This window comes from Doryrhamphus excisus, chromosome 19 (genome assembly GCF_030265055.1).
Source record: "Doryrhamphus excisus isolate RoL2022-K1 chromosome 19, RoL_Dexc_1.0, whole genome shotgun sequence".
NCBI classification, from domain to species: domain Eukaryota; kingdom Metazoa; phylum Chordata; class Actinopteri; order Syngnathiformes; family Syngnathidae; genus Doryrhamphus; species Doryrhamphus excisus.
The window spans coordinates 5,205,620-5,226,139 of NC_080484.1; the positions used below are offsets into that span (position 1 = coordinate 5,205,620).

The following is a 20,520-nucleotide window of genomic DNA, read 5'->3' on the forward strand; positions in this document are numbered from 1 at the left end:
CAAAATAACACAGTGTTTGGATTTGAAAATAGAAATGCCATCCGCAGTGAGACGCATGAGAAATCCAGCCTGGGATTGGATGTTTGATTCTGACCTGTTCTGCAATACGGTGTTGGACCTAGACGAGATACAATACACAACAATGGCAGTAGTAAGGCAACGCTGTGACTGTACTCACTTACATTGTGCAGTGCAACCAGCTCACCAGTCACTATATTAGGTACACATGCTCAGTCTAATAAAGGGGTGTCCAAACTTTTTCACAGCGAGGGTCACATGTTGAAAAACCAAAGGATGCAAGGCCCACTTGGATAAGATATGCCTTTATTCGTCCCTCAGTGGGGAAAGAAAGAAAGAAATGCATCTCAGCTTTGTAGTACTATATACCAGATGAAAAAGCCTATTTTATAATTTTTACACCCATTTTCACCCAAATATTTCCATAATACTATGACTTTATTCTCATAATATTCGAATTTCCCCCAACCTGATTTTCCAAAAATGTATTTTGTTTTGTTCGTCATAATATTAAAACTATTTAAAAAATTATTTAATATTTCAACTCTATGCTGCTGAAATGACATTATTTTTCCTTGTAATATTTCTTGTAAAATTTTGACTTTTTTTTATTCTTGTTTCTTTATTCTTGCTTTTTCCATTTCTGCTGTTTTTTTCTCCAACTAGTTTGAATTTCTTCTTGTAAATTTTCTTCACATAGTTGGCAGACTTTCTTCATATTTAGAATTATTTCTGGTAATATTATAACTTCTTCCACAACTTAATTTAGCAATAAATTTTACAGCTTTATTTCTCATTTTTTATATTTCTCACTTTCAAAATATTACGACTTTTTTCTTTAATAAAACAACTTTATGCTACTAAAATGACAATATTTTATTCCTCTGTATTATTCTTGTAAAATTATGCATTTTTCATCTTAGATTCCAAAAGTTATCTCTCAATATTTTGACTTAATTCTTTTAAAATTACTGCTGATATTTTAATTTTTGCTGTTTTGGGTTTTTTAAAAATAAAAAAAAAGCACCCACAGGCTGCAATTGGACCCCAAGCTGCACTTTGGACACCCCTAGTGGGTGTACCTAATGTCGTGGCTCGTGAGTGTGCATTGGAATATTGTTAAAATGTAGTAGCATCCACAGTATCTAAATCCTAAGCAGGACTATTGACAAAGTCTGCAGGGGGGGGGGGCTATGAAACTATGCATACATTATTGATACAGACTCTGTGATGTACTGCTGACCTGCAGCCTGAGTGCAGAACTCCACTCCAGCTTCCTTCCTCTCCCTCTGCTCCAAAGGCAGTTGCCATGGCACCTGGTGGGGCTGGGCGGCCACCGTCACTTTGTACACCGTCAGCGGCTTCAGGTTGAAGAAGCGTAGTCTGTACCTGCCCGCCTTCAGCACCGCGTGCTCGACCCCGTCCAAGAACACGGTGTGACCATAGTTACTGTTACTAGGCAACCAGGACAGTTCGGCCGTGTCCCGCTGGATGTCGTCCACCCGGAGGCCGCAAGGAGCCACCACCACGTTGGCGCCCACCAATAAAGTGCAGCGCAGCTCGTCCGACACACCGCGGTCGGTGACGCACTGCACGGACACGCGGTGAACACAGCCGTCCAGGTCTAGTTTCTCCAGCAAGGACTTGGTGCGTCCACCGTACTGTATACTGGCACGTAGCTCGCCGTCCACAAACACGTTGTAGCCAGAGATGTTCCCCCAGCCCAAAGGCACAAACGGAGGCTCCCAGGCCACGATGACGCTTCGCGCCAGCTGCTTGATCAGCGTGATCTTACGAGGATAAGGCACAACGTCTTCAGCCAAGTCCTCCGGGTCCAAGGGCCCCACTGTCCCGTTGCTACAGGGAACCAAGGCATTGGACGATCCCAGGAGACCATCCTGGCCGCCACCTCCGTCCACCGCCATCAAGGCGAGGGGTGTATGCTCCACGGACCCAAGGTCTTCCCCACCGTCCAGCTTCTCCTTGTCTTGGACGAACTCAACAAAGTTGGAAGGGACGAGTCCTCGCTGACCATCCAGGAGCTCCCCTGTGACGAAGAAACAAGCACAGCATTGCTAATGGCTTCCTCAAAGGAAACTGACAAAGAAAGAAAGACGAGAAACATAATATCATCACTGATAGCTCTGTGGTCTGTAATGAGTCAGTGATCGACGGGTGGAGGATATGTTGATGGCTACAAAGCACTTTGGGTTCTCCTTGAGGCTTAGCTTGAGCCTTAGAAGGGCTGGAACCTATGCCAGCTCACTTAAAGAAGTCAAAGAAGTCAGACAACAGTTTTCAGACATGCACTGCACGGCGGTACAGAGGTGGAGCTCGCCTCTACTCACATGATTGGTGGATAGCTTGTATTTGACAATTATAGGTTATCACATGGTTTGTCTGGTATCAGGCCAGGTATCATGCCCCCAAGTGTCAGTATCAGCCCGAGACCGAAGGTCTGGGTGATCTTATTATCACATACTATTTAATCATGAGCTTATTATCACGTACTATTTAATCAAAAGACCATTTTGTTTCCAGAAAATGTTCAGTTTATTACATGTATTATATCTAAACAGTGTAAACACAATAATTGCAAAAATATTTCAACAATAATATTTTATCAACAGTCTTATCTTATCAATGTCTGACAATTAAAGTTCCATTAATCAAGTTTGGGTTTTTTGGTGACTGGAGAAGCACTAGGCACTAAGCACTTGTGTGCTGTTCTCTGATTGGTTGTTTCACGGGCACGATACCAGAGCAGCGCGCTCTGAGTGGACAGCTACGGGGGCTGATACTGGACATGGTTAATCTCTATATTTTATCAGTATCACTGCCCTGGGCTTTGACACAGTATCATTTGGGCCTTTTCCCGTATCATTCATGGGCGCTTTCTAGGGTACAGGGACAATTAATACTGTAGTATTTCATAACACTCATCGCTAAATTGTCAACACGGATCTCTTTGATCAAATGTACGACGACGAAGTAGCAAGCACTGACGCTGTTGCGTACCTGTACCTGTACCTGTTGCGTGTTAAGTTGCTGTGTGATGGTTATAGCTTTATTTCTCTCACAGTCAGACTGTTATGTTGAGTAATGAACTAATTTCACGTGTATGCTATTTTGGGTGTTTGTGAAAAGGTCACTCCCTAAATTGGAAAGTGATTCTGGAGCGAATACTTCAGCCTCACCCCCGCTGTACCTCCAGCGGCCCCCAGGTAAATTGAGTTCGGGACCTTTGATCCATAGTCTCAGCTTGAAATACCTTTAACATTTCCAGGAACACCCCCGAGCAAGCTGCCTTTGCAGTGAAACAACTCTATTTTTTTTTCTCAAAAGGGAAGAAGTGTCATTGGAAAAGCTCCCTATCATCTCGTTCTTTAATCCCTTTTTTTCCCCACTGAGTCCTTAAGGCCATCTGTGTGTGTGTGTGTGTGTGCGTGTTGATGATTAAGTTGAGCCCAGCTGGATTAGTCATCAAGCTAAAAGGGACCAAGGTCCCATCTTGACAACAGCTTGGTCTCCAGCCCGAGTCTCCCTCCTTCATGATAAACACACATGCCGCCATGCATCCACCCCCCCCAAAGCTTTAATGAGTCAGTGCAGCTGAGCGCAACGGCGTCTGCAGCATCCTACGCTGGCCTCACAGGCGTCCTCGCTGCTGGGGGATTAATGCATTGGTGCTGATGAAGTGGCTGTTATAGCACGTTGGAGATTTGACTGCGTATCTCCTGGTAGTTGTTCAAAAGGAGTACAACAGATCATCTCTGAAAACACTAGTGTACACATGGCCTGTTTAAGTGAATTTCAAATAAACAACAAAAAAGTTATTGTAGTATAAAGCCTAACTAGATCAATTGTATTTCGCATACAATTTATTTCCTGTTTCGTGGCTGAATACAATCTATTAGTAAAGGGAAAAAATGCATATAATCACATAGTTTTTGCCTAAATTCTATATTTTCTAATGAAGCAAACTACACATACAGGGCATTCAAAAGAGGCATTCAAAGACATGGCGTCAGGGAGAAAGTGGCTTGACTTCTCACCCTCATAGAATCCGTCGTCATCCATGTTGCCGTACACGTACAAATACTTCCCAGCCACAAGGGGGAGCTCTGCTTCCGGGTGCTCGTTTGGTCCATCGTAGGGGTTATAACTAGAGGAGAATAAAGAGTAAAGAAATGAAGGTGCTTTAGTCGTCTTGGGCTTCTGAAGCTGGTCTAGCTCACCTGTATCGGGCAGTGCAAAGGCGGACCTGGCCTGTGTATCGAGGCTTGGACCGGGGCGATGGGCTCGGTTCATCCTCCATCTCAAGATTGACAGTGAAAACAAACACAAGTCTCACTCGTATTGCATTATTAGATGTCGCTATCAGACTAACCGTAAAGCCAGGGGTGTACAAATATGTTCCAAATAAAAGGATGCTGGGGCCACTTTGATATGTAAAGCAACATATGTAGAAGGAAAAAATGCATTTCAGCTTTGTGAGACAGATGAAATGCGACTAAAATTGCATTACTTTTCACCATAATATACAATATATAAATGTAAAATTGCAACCTTTTTACACATTAGATGAACATTTTATCTTAATGTTTTGACTAATTTTTCATAAAATTACAGTTGTTTTCCAATTTCCAGCTATTTAATTATTTTCAAACTATTTAATCTTTCCTCTTATAAATTTTCTTCTCATAATTATGACTACATAATATGTCCATAATATTTTGACTTCATGCTTGTAGTTTGTTTTATTATTATTTGTTATTATTATTGTAAAATTGACAGTTTTTGTTAAACTATGCAATTTTTCTTTTAATATTTTTACTTTATTTCCATAACATTTCTTCTGTTTATAACATTTCTGCTGTCTTGTTTTTTACAATTTTACTGACATTTCACCTTTCGTCTTGTCAATATTTCTGTCATAATATCATGACTTTATTCTCTGAATATTTTAATTTTTTTCTTGTAATAATTAAATGTTTCCCCAATATAGTTTTCAAAAAATTACAACTTCATTCTTTTTGTTTGTTTAATATATGTACAAATGTATAAATACTTAATATACTATACAGGATATATAATATAACAGTTAAAAAAATGTTTCTAATATTTCAATTCATATTTCAATTTTCAATTATATTATTCTCAGACAATTACCATGTTTTTATCTCTTTAGATTACATTACATTATTTTAATGTATTTTCATACAATTATGTGTTTTTATAAATTATTTGTCTCTTAATATTTGACTTTATTCTTGTAAAATTACTGCAGTTTTCCATTTTTTGGGTAATTTTTTGTTAAATTATATTTTCTTAATGTGCTGGGAGCCATTGAAAAAACACCAGTGTGCCGCAAATAGCCCCCGGGCCTCATTTTGGACACCCCTGATACAAGCTCCATGATAAGGAAGATAAACCTGTCTTTTTAATCAATCTGGTGTTGAGTTCCCGGCCCTTGCAGACACTGTATGTCGTTTAGTGTGTAACATGACTTTAACCACTCACCTCTGACGGGGTCAGCCGCTGGGGGCAGCCGGTGTGGTCCGCTTTCACAGTGCGGGACTTGACAGACGGCCAATGCGGTCCTCCCCTGTCTCCAGTCTGCTGTGGGCACTGCAAGAACTGGGAGATCAGTGGTGGTGCGTTTGGCGCGCTCTCATTGCCTGGGAGAAATTGATTTCCATCACAATTAAAGAGCAAGCGTCATGCCTCCTGCAAGCCATTTGCGTCTCCTTGCCGCTTATTGATCTCCCGTTGGAGTGAGTGAGCGGGCAAACACTCAGCGGGCGAGGCAGGTGTGGCCCGCCGTCAACAAGCGCGTGCGGCGCATTTGTCCTTAAATGCCACGCACGTCCTCGGGGTTAAACACATGAAAAATGCAAGGGAGCGCAAATTGTCGTCTTAACAGTGCAGACGGATGAATGGCTGGAGGAAATTAGAGCTGCTAGACAACACTGTATCACTCATCTGCTGTAGCCTGTGTGTGACTGATATGATGCACACTTCTCCCTGTCTCATATTTCCAAAAACTGGCTTTTCCAGAACTTCAAAGCCCTCTGCCGCGTGCCAGACAAAATATATCGGCATGGCCGATGCGCCGGCACTGCAGCATCCGCTATGTGTTTTTAGAATACTAATTTCTACAACTGCATTCACGTCATACATCAGGCCTGTGATCAATTAGGGTAGATATTGATCGTGTATCGGCATTTGATGGCGTGCATCCTAAATCACTCATTTGATGTTGTTCTTATTCCGCCATTAAAGCTGGTGGATGGGTTTGGGATGCTAACAGTCAGTGTTTTCCGGAGTATTCGCCTCCGTCAAAAATGCATCACGAAAAGGAAAAAAATAAATACATTTGTCGCATTTATTTAGAATTTGTTTTACAGACCAAGAATAAACATTTAATCTGGAAAGTTCTGTGAAACGAGGCTGCTCGGCGGATGAGTGGTTAGCGATCAGACCTCACAGCTAGGAGACCAGGGTTCAATTCCACCCTCAGCCATCTCTGTGTGGAGTTTGCATGTTCTCCCCGTGCATGCGTGGGTTTTCTCCGGGTACTCCGGTTTCCTCCCACATTCCAAAAACATGCTAGGTTAATTGGCGATATGGTATGAATGTGAGTGTGAATGGTTGTTTGTCTATATGTGCCCTGTGATTGGCTGGCCACCAGTCCAGGGTGTACCCCGCCTCTCACCCGAAGATAGCTGGGATAGGCTCTAGCACCCCCCACGACACTCGTTCGGAAAAAGCGGTAGAAAATGAATGAATGAATGAATGAGTTCTGTGAAATGAGGCTGCACGGCGGACAAGTGGTTAGTGCGCAGACCTCACAGCTAGGAGACCCGAGTTCAATCCCACCCTCTCTGTGGGAGTTTGCATGTTCTCCCCGTGCATGCGTGGGTTTTCTCCAGGTACTCCAGTTTCCTACCACGTTCCAAAAACATGCTAGGTTAATTAGCGACTCCAAATTGTCCATAGGTATGAATGTGAGTGTGAATGGTTGTTTGTCTATATGTGCCCTGTGATTGGCTGGCCACCAGTCCAGGGTGTACCCCGCCTCTCGGCCAAAGACAGCTGGGATAGGCTCCAGCACCCCCGCGACCCTCGTGAGGGTAAGCGGTAGAAAATGAATGAATGAGTTCTGTGAAATGATTGAATTACACCAAGCGAAGTGTTTGATGGCTTTGCTTCACATCCTTAACACCAATATTGAAATTAGTTTTTAGTTTTCTACACTTCCCTTTCTTAAATGGGACCTACTATGCTCATTTTTTGTCCCTGTGTATTGAGTTGTGGACTCCTATAGAGCAGCTCCACACAACAACCAGCACTGAAGATCTTCCAGAATCTGCACCTATTCAGCTATATTTCTTTGGTTCCCATGAAAACGATCTGTTTTGATGTATTCAACCCACGGCCCGTCTCCAGGCACACCCATTCTGCTGTGGTTGGTCACACGCTTGAGTACTTAAAACGACTTGTTGTCCTGCTAAAAATTTAAATACATTTCTTTTGCTGGTAGGGGATCGGGAACTCCAACCACTTGTGACTGATGGTGGCGTCTTTAGGAATTTCCTTTATGAGTAAACATTCATACCTATGGACAATTTGGAGTCGCTAATTAACCTAGCATGTTTTTGGAATGTGGGAGGAAACCGGAGTACCCGGAGAAAACCCACGCATGCACAGGGAGAACATGCAAACTCCACACGGATAGCCAAGGGTGGGATTGAACTTGGGTCTCCTAGCTGTGAGGTCTGTGTGCTAACCACTTGTCCACCATGCAGCCCAAATGAAAACCATAATAAGCAAAGTTACGAGAGTACAAAGTATCTGAAGTTTGTCTCGGGGTTGAGATTTGACCGACCTGCTTCTTCCGTCTGGGTTTCAAATCCAATGACGGCTTTTGGGAGGCCCCCCTCTGCTGCGTGGATACGATGAGATTTGGAGGGGGATTTAACAGGGAGGATCTCGGCGGGATGAGATTGTAAACGGAAATTCAGCAGCTCTTTGGACAGCTGATGGAAGTGTTCACTCTGTGACCTGCATTTCTGCTCCAGGTCACAAATCTTGACCTTTTGACAGACAAAAGGACAGATAAAGCGATTTAATATACTCATATTGTGATAATAGGATCAATACATGCAATATATTCACATTTAATAATGCCACATTTAATATAGTTATAAATGTTTTATGCTGGGAGTACCCAATATAGTAGACAGAATAAGAATAAATAAGCCACATTAGAGGTAAATAAAGCTCCCACTGGAGCAGTGTCACAGTAAATGTGTTCCCTAGGGAACTTTAGTCACTAGTCTCACCGAATGCAGAAAAGAGTACAAGATTCTCGACTGCAATACTTCATCTGCCTTGTATTTGTATTTTAAGGCATTTAGTTACTTCATCTAGCTATTTATGTGCTTAAAAATGCTGCATTTAGGCCCGAAATATATGCTTAAATATGCATATTTTTATAGGCCGTATTCAAATGATGATTTATTCATTTATATTTCTAAAGCAGCAATAATCAGACTGATATTGTGAGGGATGAGTGTATATTAAAAGTAGTTATTACTCATAATATCGTATGAGAGAACTGAGACGGTGAATGAAAACCAATCCAAAATTTGGGTGAAAATGTTACATACTGTATACGTATACAAAACACATGGAGTACTGCAATAAGGTAAATGATTAAACACTCTAGGGACTTTAATAGACTTAATAGAATTTGGGAAGTACATGAACGATTGGGGGGAATCAGGAAAATGAATCACAGTGGGAAAGAAATACCTGAAACATTCTGCCCTTATTTTGCTGTTTGGACAAAAAGTCAAGAAAATTAGAAAAGAAAGGCATGCAAAAAAAAACTTAACACACATTATACCCAGTATTGTGTAAAAATGCTACATTTAAAGGGGACCCATTATGTTAATTTTCCCTTTGTATTGAGTTGTGGACTCCTATAGAGCAGCTACACACAATAACCCACACAGCAAGCTTTCCAGATCTTCCAGAATCTGCACCTACTCCAGCTGTTTTTCCTTGGATTTCCAAAACGGTCTGTTTTAATTCATTCCACCCTCCGGGCACGCCCACTCCGCTGTGCTTGGTCACATTCGGCTTGTACAACTTGTACCCGGGCACGCCCAGAAAAAAAACTCTCTGAAACTGAGCGTTCAGAGGCATCCTGAAGCATAAACCTAAAAATGCTATATTTTTTAAAGGGGACTCATTTTGTTCATTTTCTGGCCCTTTGTATTGAGTTGTGGACTCCTATAGAGCAGCTACACACAATAACCCACACAGAAAGCTTTCTAGATCTTCCAGAATCTGCATCTATCCCAGCTGTATTTCCTTGGTTTTCCAAAACGGTCTGTTTTAATTCGTTCCACCCTCCGGGCACACTCAGCTTGTACCCGGGCACGCCCAGAAAAAAAACTCTCTGAAACTGAGCATTCAGAGGCATCCCGAAGCGTAAATGATCTGAAACTTTGGCATGGTTTAACACGAGAATTCAAAAACATTCTCACAACATTCCCAGGTCGGAAAAGTGAAAAAAGCCATAATATGTCCCCTTTAATATGTACTAGTATGTGTTGTCTTGCTATACCTCTAACAGGTGTACTGCTTGCTCATGGTCCTGGTCAGCTTGAAGCCGGGCCTTTGGGAGAAAGAACACACACACACGCTGACATGTGACAGTCCAGATCCGTGAGCACACACACGCATCTGACACACTGTCAGCACCGCACACCCGACACGCCTCAGCAGAGACAAGCCTACATCACCGCTTTAATGAACTGTTGTTCACTGGTTGTCCAACTAAGAAGAACGCGTTTCAAAACTGCTGACACATGCTGTTTTTCCTGACCGGAGTGAGTTTGAAATGTCGGCGTGTTTAATAAGACGTGGCTTTTAGGAACCGAGGAGGGAATGTCTGTGAATAAAGCAACAGAGCCGAGTAAAAGATACAGCGATCGATACGCTGATAGTACTACATGCTGTTCATTTTCCAATCAATGATCACAGCGGCGTTGAGGACATCGGCTAGAAAATACACATGGTGTCGGCTCAAGGATGAAATGTATCAACAGAGACATTTTTAGCACGGAGCTTGTCATCCTCAGTGTGTTTTGCATCCAGAATGACTCAGCACAAACATCACATGGCACTTAGCAGAGCTTAGATCCTCCAAATGGCTGAATAATCCTCATTTGGATCGGCAACCACATGGTACTCCTCCATAGCAACCACCTCTTGCATACGCCTGAACACATCGACTGTATACGCTTTCTAGTGGATGTTTGGGACAGTGCTGGTTGTTTAGGGGGACGAGAGCTTTGTTTTTCACCCCGTAGTCTTGCGAGGATTCTTATGCTTGATGCGCAATGTAGTTGGTCCCTGCTTCCGTGGTTTGCCACTCCGCTGCAACATATTTTTCCGACGTCGACGCCACTTCTGCTAACTTCCTTAGCACATTAGCAACCGCTGTTATTGCAATCACGTGGGCTGTAGCTAGTGCCCGAGTGGAGTCTGGATTAAACCGTAACAGAGTGCTGATATCACAGATTTTCCATGCAGGCCGATATCATTCGATACTCATTTTTCGTGGCGGTATTAGATGATACCAATATGATCTGATATCTCTGATATGCCAATATGGGCGGATAATATCGGACGATATCATACTTATGCATTGGGTATGTTACAGATCATTCTGTATGGTAAGGACTGGGAAACCCAATATTCCCATTATATTCCTATTCTCCAGTGTATGATCCCACTCAGTATCCTATCATTCATTTTCTACTGATTTTTCCTCACAAGAGTCGCAGGGGTGCTGGAGCCTGTCTTTGGGCGAGAGGCGGGGTACACCCTGGACTGGTCGCCAGCCAATCACAGGGCACATATAGACAAACAACCATTCACACTCACATTCATACCTATGGACAATTTGGAGTAGTCAATTAACCTAGCATGTTTTTGGAATGGGCGGCACGGCGGTCTAGTGGCTAGCGCGCAGACCTCACAGCTAGGAGACCAGGGTTCAATTCCACCCTCGGCCATCTCTGTGTGGAGTTTGCATGTTCTCCCCGTGCATGCGTGGGTTTTCTCCCGGTACTCCGGTTTCCTCCCACATTCCAAAAACATGCTAGGTTAATTAGCGACTCCAAATTGTCCATAGGTATGAATGTGAGTGTGAATCGTTGTTTGTCTATATGTGCTCTTTGATTGACTGGCGACCAGTCCAGGGTGTACCCGCCTCTCGCCCGAAGACAGCTGGGATAGGCTCCAGCACCACCGCGACCCTCGTGAGGAAAAAGCGGTAGAAAATGAATGAATGAATGTGGGAGGAAACCGGAGTACCCGGAGAAAACCCACGCATGCACGGGGAGAACATGCAAACTCCACACAGAGATGGCCGAGGGTGGAATTGAACCCTGGTCTCCAAGCTGTGAGGTCTGCGTGCTAACCACTCGTCCACCATGCCGCCCATATCCTATTTATTTCCTTTATTTAAATACCTTTTGCAACTGATGGATCTCCTTCTGCTTGCTGTGAAGGGCCACCAAGGCCTGCTCATGCTCTATCTGCGGCCGCTGCTTTCGCTCGACAGTCTCGTGCATATGCTGTGGAAACACAAAAGGAAAGCTATTCCAATGGCCAATAAACTTTGCTTAAATATGTTACACCCTATATGGTTTGGAATTATGATCTACGTTGTTAGATTTCTGAAAAGGCGTAAAAAATTATCTTCAAAGTTCATGGAATTCATGAGTTCCAAATTACATTCAAATTCGATTGGCAATGGATTGTACTAAGGGAACTGGTTCATAACCCGAGGACCACCTCCACTTTGTTATGTTATGTTATGATTATCAGCTGGAGGCCTCTTGTCTCCAAAACAAGTTCTCTACATGCTTATTTCCTGATTCAAATAACCTTGGGTGTCAGGGCATGTGAGTCTGCCCTTCAACGTGAGATCAAACATATATGTGGTTTCCCATACGAACTAATATCACAGCATGACTAGTCAAACATTTTCTCTTGAACCCATCTTCAGGTCTTCATGCACTTCTTACCTCATCATTCGTATTTTCGTCTCTCATCTATTTTAGAGCCAGCAGCATATTTTCCCTTACTTACTCATTTATTTGAAGCAGGCATCAATATGAGAGGAGGCATTTGTTTACAAAGCATAAAAGCATAACTTGTGTGCTGTGTTTACAACCCCTGCCCAGGTATTCTTCATGTAGTATTCTGTCACATCCTGCCTATTTACAACACCATTCCCTGTGTGCAGAGGAGAAAAGAAAGCAAGGAAACATTTTCTCCTCGTAGCCAAAAGCCTCTTTAGCTCTAAGTGTGGCTCGGAGGTGACCCAAACTAAAGCAGGCAGCCGCTGCCGCCGCCTCTTTGCATAATCACGAAGAAGCTCTAAGCTGCAGAGCACAGGGCTGGCTGAGGGGCGATGTCTCCGGAGCCCTTCGAGGAACAACATTTATTTCATTTAACCATTTAACCCCTGCGTGTTTTCCTCCTCTGCCATGCAGTACAGTGTAATATTAAAGAACACCCAGCTTGAGCAGAAGCAGGGGCTTAGTTTATTGATTTAGGTTACTTTTTGCGTCTGCTTTTTGATTCTTCCAAGCAGGAAACGATGAAACACAAAGAGCAAAGGAAATCACATTTGGTCTAATTGTGTTTCTTGCACTTACAGTATTTAAGTCCAAACAGATAGTTTTGATATCATCCAGGTACAGATGCCAGACACTCGACAGCAGATTCGCACAGTATCGGGATTGCTATGATGATTGCTGTAATGCATTAGTCAGCATTGAAGGAATAGCAGCTAGTTTCTTAGATTAGAACACAGTCAAGAACATCTCAGGCCCTTTCGGGGTACATAAGCTATTACTTTTCACAGGCCAAAAAATGATCAGTTCCATAATTGCAGACTTTTTCTGGAATACTTTTAACCTAAAATCCATATTGCGATATATTCATCGCAGCTTATTACCAGCCTCAATATGTATCACAATATATTGTTTGGCATATCAAACAAGACATAATTGGTATAATGACAAGAGAGCAAAAATGTTCAGCGACATAGTATGTACCCCATGAACAGGATATTCACTTGTAGCGTCTCTGAACTAACCACATCGTTCGTTTGTTTTAAAAACAAAATGTCAATGTGGTAAAAAGTCACATCTGGAGTCCGAAGACCAGAAGCAAGGCGAGATAACTGTGGCTAGCTAGCCAGCTGCCGCCAATGTAAAGTGCAGTGATCAAACATGGCATCAATGGTAATGGTAATGGTTTTATTTCATTTGAACATGCATCAGATTACAATTGAATGCATCACATAATCAGTTCACAGTTCCACATGTCCAAAAGGAGTAGGAAGAAGCAAAGCTTATTAAATCCTACCCCTCCATCTGGTACTTTTACAATCAGTAACTGTTACATTTGTTCACTTCCTGCTTTCCATAATACAGTTTAAGGTTTATTTATTTATTTTTTTAATAATGCACCTTGTACTGAAGTACAAGGTGATATGAGCATCCAATGACATAATGTGTACCATAGTAAGTGTCAATATAGTGATATATATAGCACATCATGACTGGTTCAAGACTCTTCATCCTTGTATTTAGCAAACATCAACTGCTTGTATTGTTTCTTGAATTGGCTCATCGTTGTGCATTGTTTGAGGTCCTTACTCAATCCATTCCATAGTTTGATTCCACATACTGAAATGCTATGGCTTTTTAACGTAGTCCTAGCATAGAAGTGTTTCAAATGTAGTTCTTCCCTGAGATCATATTTCTCCTCTCTTGTAGAGAAGTATTGGATTACATTTTTCGGTAATTGGTTATTTTTAGCCTTATGCATTATTTTAGCTGTTTGAAGATTAACTATATCAGCAAGTTGAAGTATTTGTGATTTTGGCATAGCTCAATTGATTATCATTTTCATTTAGTAATGTTTCACTAACAACATTGAAATCAGAAGTCAAGATGCGGAGGAACTTAAGAGTATATAACAATCATTCATTTTAAAAATAAGAACCTCCAATTGCATGCGGTACAAAGTTGACAGAACAAATCCATTTAGCAAGAAAGATTAAGTATAAAATAAAATACTTTTAAGTTTGGTTGTCGTATTATTACTCTCTATCCAGACTCGTACGAATCTACTTGCTAATCTCTTGTCCATAGCTAGCTACTGGCTACTACGGTTTCAGCTAGAATAACCATTTATACTTGTGTCATTTTTCAAGCTAGCCTCGGGATTAGAATGGATTATCGTCTTAGCTTAGCTATCCCTTGCTAGAAATGTAGTTTATTAGCCACCATGGCGAGGGGAGGATGAGTAACGTAGAGGAACGGCTCGTCACATATTTTAGCTGTGCTAGCTACAGTCGTCTACATTACATTCACAGCGTGTTGTCATCAACATGAATTATCAGGATAAGATGATAGAATTAAAATCTCTGTCATAAACCAAATTAATATGATTCCGTCGTAGAGTGGAACCTCTGTTAGCTTTATTAATCTATACATGAAATGTATGCTAACCAAACCAATTTTTCCATAAGAAACAATGCAAATTCAATGAATCTGTTCCAAAACACTTAATATAGAACAATTGTAGTTTTACAATTTACAATTTAATATACAAACACACAGAAAACAATATGAAATGCATATAAATGACCACTGAAAGAGATAAATGAGCACGAATGTCACCTTTACCTTGATTGGACATTGAAAGGGTGAATGAAAATAAATTTCTGGGGATCACAGTAGATGAAAATATGAGCTGGAAACCTCATATTACAAATATACAACATAAGGTGGCCAGAAATATTTCAGTATTGAACAAAGCAAAATTTGTTCTCAATCAGAAATCACTCCACACTCTTTATTGCTCTCTGGTTCTACCATATCTTACTTTTTGTGTGGAAATATGGGCTAATAACTATAAAAGCAATCTTCACTCGCTAAATGTACTGCAAAAAAGGTCAGTAAGGATAATTCATAATGCCGCCTACAGAGAACATACTAACTCCTTATTTCTAAAATCACAAATACTTAAACTTGCTGATATAGTCAATTTTCAAACAGCTAAAATAATGCATAAGGCTAAAAACAACCAATTACCTAAAAATGTCATCCAATACTTATCTACAATAGAGGAGAAATATGACCTCAGGGAAGAACTAAATTTGAAACACTTCTATGCTAGGACTACGTTAAAAAGCCATAGCATTTCAGTATGTGGAATCAAACTATGGAATGGATTGAGTAAGGACCTCAAACAATGCACAACGATGAGCCAATTCAAGAAACAATACAAGCAGTTGATGTTTGCTAAATACAAGGATGAAGAGTCTTGAACCAGTCATGATGTGCTATATATATCACTATATTGACACTTACTATGGTACCCATTATGTCATTGGATGCTCATATCACCTCGTACTTCGGTATGAGGTGCATTATTAAAAAAAAACAAAAAAAACTGTATTATGGAAAGCAGGAATTGAACAAATGTAACTGTTACTGATTGTAAAAGTACCAGATGGAGGGGTAGGATTTAATAAGCTTTGCTTCTTCCTACTCCTTTTGGACATGTGGAACTGGGAACTGATTATGTGATGCATTCAATTGTAATCTGATGTTCAAATGTTCTGATGTTGAAATGAAATAAAACCATTACCATTACCATTGTGTGTTAGTTAGCAAAAAGCTAAACACTCAACCACTGATGTAGCTGGGTAGACAATGACTTCCAGTTCTAGGTTGGACTCACGCAATGTATTAAAGGGATAATTCTAATTTTTGACACAAAGTTGTATAACATCCCCATCAGCAGTTTAGTCCTCACCTCCTACTTGGTCTCCTAAGTCCAGTTCTGGTCGGATTTCGGTGATGAAGAACGTAGTTCTTCACTAATCAGTTGTAAAAGCTGTGATTTTTTTTCTTCTTTCTTGCCCTGCATTTCTTCATCCTCATCACCCAGAGCACTTTTTCACTAAACAGTCACTTTGTCTTTAAAATCAATACGCAATGAGAAAGTGACAAACCTTTGCTTAGCCGTATCAGGTCAGTTTGTTGTCTTTTTTTTTTTCCCCTTCTCAGACAGGCGCATTTCTCTTGAGCAAATATCCTGGCAAACAGACAATCGATAAGCCACGCGGTGAGGCAAAGATTTGTAATGAGGCTGCCTCGCACAGTGTACGTTTGTGAAAAAGTGTCATTAGTATTGGCTGCAGCACCGTGGAGAAAGAGGCGCTCTACCTGTGTCAAGGCACGGCCTGCTATGCAAAACAAAGATATAATAATACAATGCAATATTATTGTCTCACCTTTAAAACCTCTTCCAGGTTCTCCACTTTTCCTTGAAGTCGGCTGCGCTGCTGCTGGGCCGCGTCTCTTTCTTGGCTGACGACAGCGAGCGTGTCTTTCAGCTGCTTGAAGTCCGACTGTACCTACAAGGAAAAAGCATAGAATAGTCAAAAGGTCAAATGAATTTCCTTCGTAGAATGGCTGGGGTCTTCTTTAGAGATAAGGTGAGAAGCACTGTCCTCCAGGAGAAACTCCCGGGTCAGGCATCTGGTCAAGATGCCTTCTGGATGCCCAGGACCCGCTGGAGAGGCTGTGAGCTGGACGAAGTAGATAGGGAGCGGGAATCATGGACCTCGGATGAACATAAGAAGATGGATAGATGGATAGCCGAAAGGGCCTGATTTACTAGGATCCCAAATAAACTAAAAACCCACCTGGTTCAACCAACCCCGTGTTTCAACCTGGCCTCAAACCAAGGTTCTGTGGAATAAGAGTCTAGGAGACAATCAACCCGATCAACCCGGTCCACCGTGACACTTAAGTCTAAGGTAGATAGATTTACTCAACTTTCCCCGAGTTCCCAACTAGTTCAGCCAACCCCGCGTTCAGATCTGGACCCGAACATACTGTAGGTACGATGCGCTAGCCGTCAAGCTCAAAGCCCAGACTGTCAACTTGACGTCCAGCGTGACTCTGAAGGTACTTATTCTACTTCATGTACTTATTACACATCTGCACCAGCTGGCATCTGTTAGACTCATTCCCCCTAAAACAGACTCCCATCCGGGTCACAGTACCAATGTAACCCGTTTGGTTCAGTCAACCCCGCATTACCCCCCTGGGCTTGATCCTATGAATGAGAGTCTAAGGTGTCCAGTGTTCAGGTTCAGGGAGTACTAACGTACCACAGATGCACAAGCTGGCATCTGTTAAACCTCACTCTCATCTGGGCCCACGGCACCAATGCAACCCAGCCCTGCGTTCCTCCCCAGGTTTGGACCTGGATCTTGCAGATCTAGCCGTCAAGCTAAAACCACAGACTGTCAACTCCACGTCTTGCATGATTCTTAAGGTTTTTCGAGTGACGTCTCCTGATGTATTTCTCACAGAGCCAACAGGCTGGCATCCATTACACTCCACCGGCCTAAACCTCACTCTGATCCAGGTCGCGGCCAACGGAACCCCCCCTGGGCTCAGAATGAGAGTGTAGGTTTGTACCTGCCTTCCAAACGTGCTAACAAAAGACAACCGCAGTTGCAGATTTTGATAAATCACATTACGTGCGGTAAGTCATTACATTGCATGCATCTCCTCCTCCCGGTATATTGTGTATCTGCAAATGGATTGTAGACCACCCCAAAGTGTGATAGTAATATCCAACATCCAATTAAAAAATAGCAACGTAATATTCTTCCCTCTTAGCTGTCTCTTCACATAGTTTCATGGTTTATAAAGAGAACCATGCGTGTAATTCATATGACGTCTGTCGCCGCCGTCGACCCCACTTGTTACAATTATGAATGGGGGCAGCTTCAACGTGGGGCTGCAGGCTTCATCGTGGGGGGGGGGTTCACAGTCAGAAGAGGAATTCATCAGCACATTTCCATTTAGTCTTGATGAGACAGCGCTGCTGACGCCAGCATGAGGAACTGCCTCTCTTCATCAGTCAGCACGTCTTAAGCTCCACCGTTTCCTCGTGAAGGTGGCCTCGTGAAGGAGGACCCGGCGGCACGCCTGTACCGTGCACTGGTCCTCTCATTAATTAAGCAAATGCACATGCTCACAAAAGATAACGCCAAGTGCCAAAAAAAAGTCGTCCAGCGTGCTCCAGACACAATGCTGTTTCATGGCGAGTCGTTAAAGCCATTTATCTCGTTTCACTTGACAAGCTGCATAATAATGATTCCATGTCATGATTTCTAATTCATTATTATTAGGAGCAATCATTCAAAATTAAAAGACCCATTTTGCTGTCCTAGCTCCAAGGAGCCAATGATAACATTTCCATTTACTCCTAATTTAGTTCTTTTTATGTTTTTGGAAGGCATTTATGCTAAATGCTAGGCTAAACATGCCAAATGAAGCTATTGCCAAGGGTTACAGGATTGTCCACAGTCACCATTCATGCAATCTGTCAGTCTGGCAGGATGCTGCCATGCTTTCTCTCCGTGTGTGTGTATCCACCTTGTCAGTGCACAGATGGAACCTTTTTGTGGACCAAACGCTCCAAGTGGAGTCCCTTGGATGGATGTCAGAAATATGAGCTTGGACGCGACCACCATCACAGGTGGTCAGCGTTTGTATTCTGGTGTGTGCGGCACATCCCTTCACTGTCCACTTTTACCAGGTGGACAATTAGACTGGTCCATGCAAGGCAATGCTAGGGTTGAACAAAACACTATATTGCCTGTTGGTGGAATGTCTGAATACTTTTAACCATATACTGTCATATACTGTTGTTGGCAGCACCGTATATAAATGAATAAATGAATAATGAATATTCAAAAATAGAAGATTTGAAATGACAGAGCAAATAAGTTCCTAAATGTTGGTCAAATAGCTTCAGTAAAACAATAAATGGACACAAAAATACAACCATGATCCTTTTCTTAGTCGATGAATCTGAAGCTTGTTGTTTCAATTAATGGAGTAATCGGTTCGGTCATATCGGTTAGCTCAAATTAATATGAAGCACACTGTTTTCCAAAGTTTCCAAGGTGATACTGTATGTGTGAATGTCTTGTTTTGGCTAAAACTCAAAGACATAAGGTCTGCTTTCATAGATGACGGAGAAAATAAAAAAAATATCTGAGCATATTTACATATCTAAACCAAACAAGGATGAATTGATTACTAAAGTAGTTGTCGATTAACTGGGTAATCAATCAACCATCAATTAATCGATTAATTGTTGCACTTCTTCTATTCATGCAGTCTGATTTAGAGAAAAAAGCAAATAGACAAAAGCAAATAGACACAGAGATAAGCTTTTACTGCTTTTCTATCTTCTTGTTTTCAGATATTTTGTGTCATCATGTATCAGAGGATGTACATGCACACAATTGGAGCAAATCATTCATTCATTCATTCATTTTCTACCGCTTATCCTCACGAGGGTCGCGGGGGGTGCTGGAGCCTATCCCAACTGTCTTCGGGCGAGAGGCGGGGTACACCCTGGACTGATCAGCCAATCACAGGGCACATATAGACAAACAACCATTCACACTCACATTCATACCTATGGACAATTTGGAGTCGCTAATTAACCTAGCATGTTTTTGGAATGGGGGAGGAAACCGGAGTACCCGGAGAAAACCCACGCATGCACGGGGCCACACAGAGATGGCAGAGGATGGAATTGAACTCGGGTCTACTCGATGTGAGGCCAATCGACCGCCTTGCAGCTAATCCCACTAATCACTTTAATCTACAAAATATTACAAAATGTTGCACAAATATACTGAGAGTGTCTTTTGCCGTATTCTATGAAACTCAAAACAATAGTGTGTGTGTGTGTGTGTGTACCTGGTCATACTTGGATGCCTTCAGGTGACGGCCGATCAGTTCGAGGTTCAGACGATTTTTTTCCTGCAAAGCCACATGAAGCTTTGCTCTCTAAAGGGGAAAAAACACACACAAGAAAATAGAAATTAGCATGCTAACATTTGTTGACTCATGTTGCTCAGTTGGCAGGTGAAGTAAAAAAAAAAACTGAATATGTGTCCATTTAAGAGTCATGAATATATTATCTGTATGAGTACAATCATTTAATTCATTCATTCATTTTCTACCGCTTTTTCCTCACGGGGGTCGAGGGGGGTGCTGGAGCCTATCCCAGCTGTCTTCGGGCGAGAGGCGGGTTACACCCGCCATGACTACAATTTTGATGAAAACTAAACTGAACTCGGCTTCACGGTGGATGAGTGGTTAGCGCGCAGACCTCACAGCTAAGAGACGCAAGTTCAATCCCACCCTCGGCTATCTCTGTGTGGAGTTTGCATGTTCTCCCTGTGCCTGCGTGGGTTTTCTCCGGGTACTCCGGTTTCCTCCCCCATTCCAAAAACTAGTGATCTAGCCGCTAGTCCAAACTTGACTAGTGGTATTAGCGGTTAGC

At 42.1% G+C, this 20,520-nt stretch overlaps 1 protein-coding gene across 4 annotated transcripts in view; it reads right to left on the reverse strand.

Annotated features, from left to right (window-relative positions):
• The window catches only part of rimbp2a (RIMS binding protein 2a), a 73,157-nt gene that overhangs the window by 16,990 nt on the left and 35,647 nt on the right, over positions 1-20,520 (reverse strand). For 2 of the 4 annotated variants that reach the window (XM_058056580.1, XM_058056581.1), the window contains exons 5-15: positions 19,932-20,021; positions 16,427-16,549; positions 11,574-11,678; positions 9,659-9,709; positions 8,839-8,862; positions 7,910-8,117; positions 5,542-5,699; positions 4,257-4,336; positions 4,074-4,183; positions 1,262-2,065; positions 95-118 (exon numbers count right to left, since the gene is read on the reverse strand). In XM_058056580.1, coding sequence (XP_057912563.1) covers positions 95-118; positions 1,262-2,065; positions 4,074-4,183; positions 4,257-4,336; positions 5,542-5,699; positions 7,910-8,117; positions 8,839-8,862; positions 9,659-9,709; positions 11,574-11,678; positions 16,427-16,549; positions 19,932-20,021 — 1,777 coding nt within the window. The remainder of the gene's footprint in view (positions 1-94; positions 119-1,261; positions 2,066-4,073; positions 4,184-4,256; positions 4,337-5,541; positions 5,700-7,909; positions 8,118-8,838; positions 8,863-9,658; positions 9,710-11,573; positions 11,679-16,426; positions 16,550-19,931; positions 20,022-20,520) is intronic. The other 2 variants (XM_058056584.1, XM_058056583.1) reach the window with 1 other exon arrangement.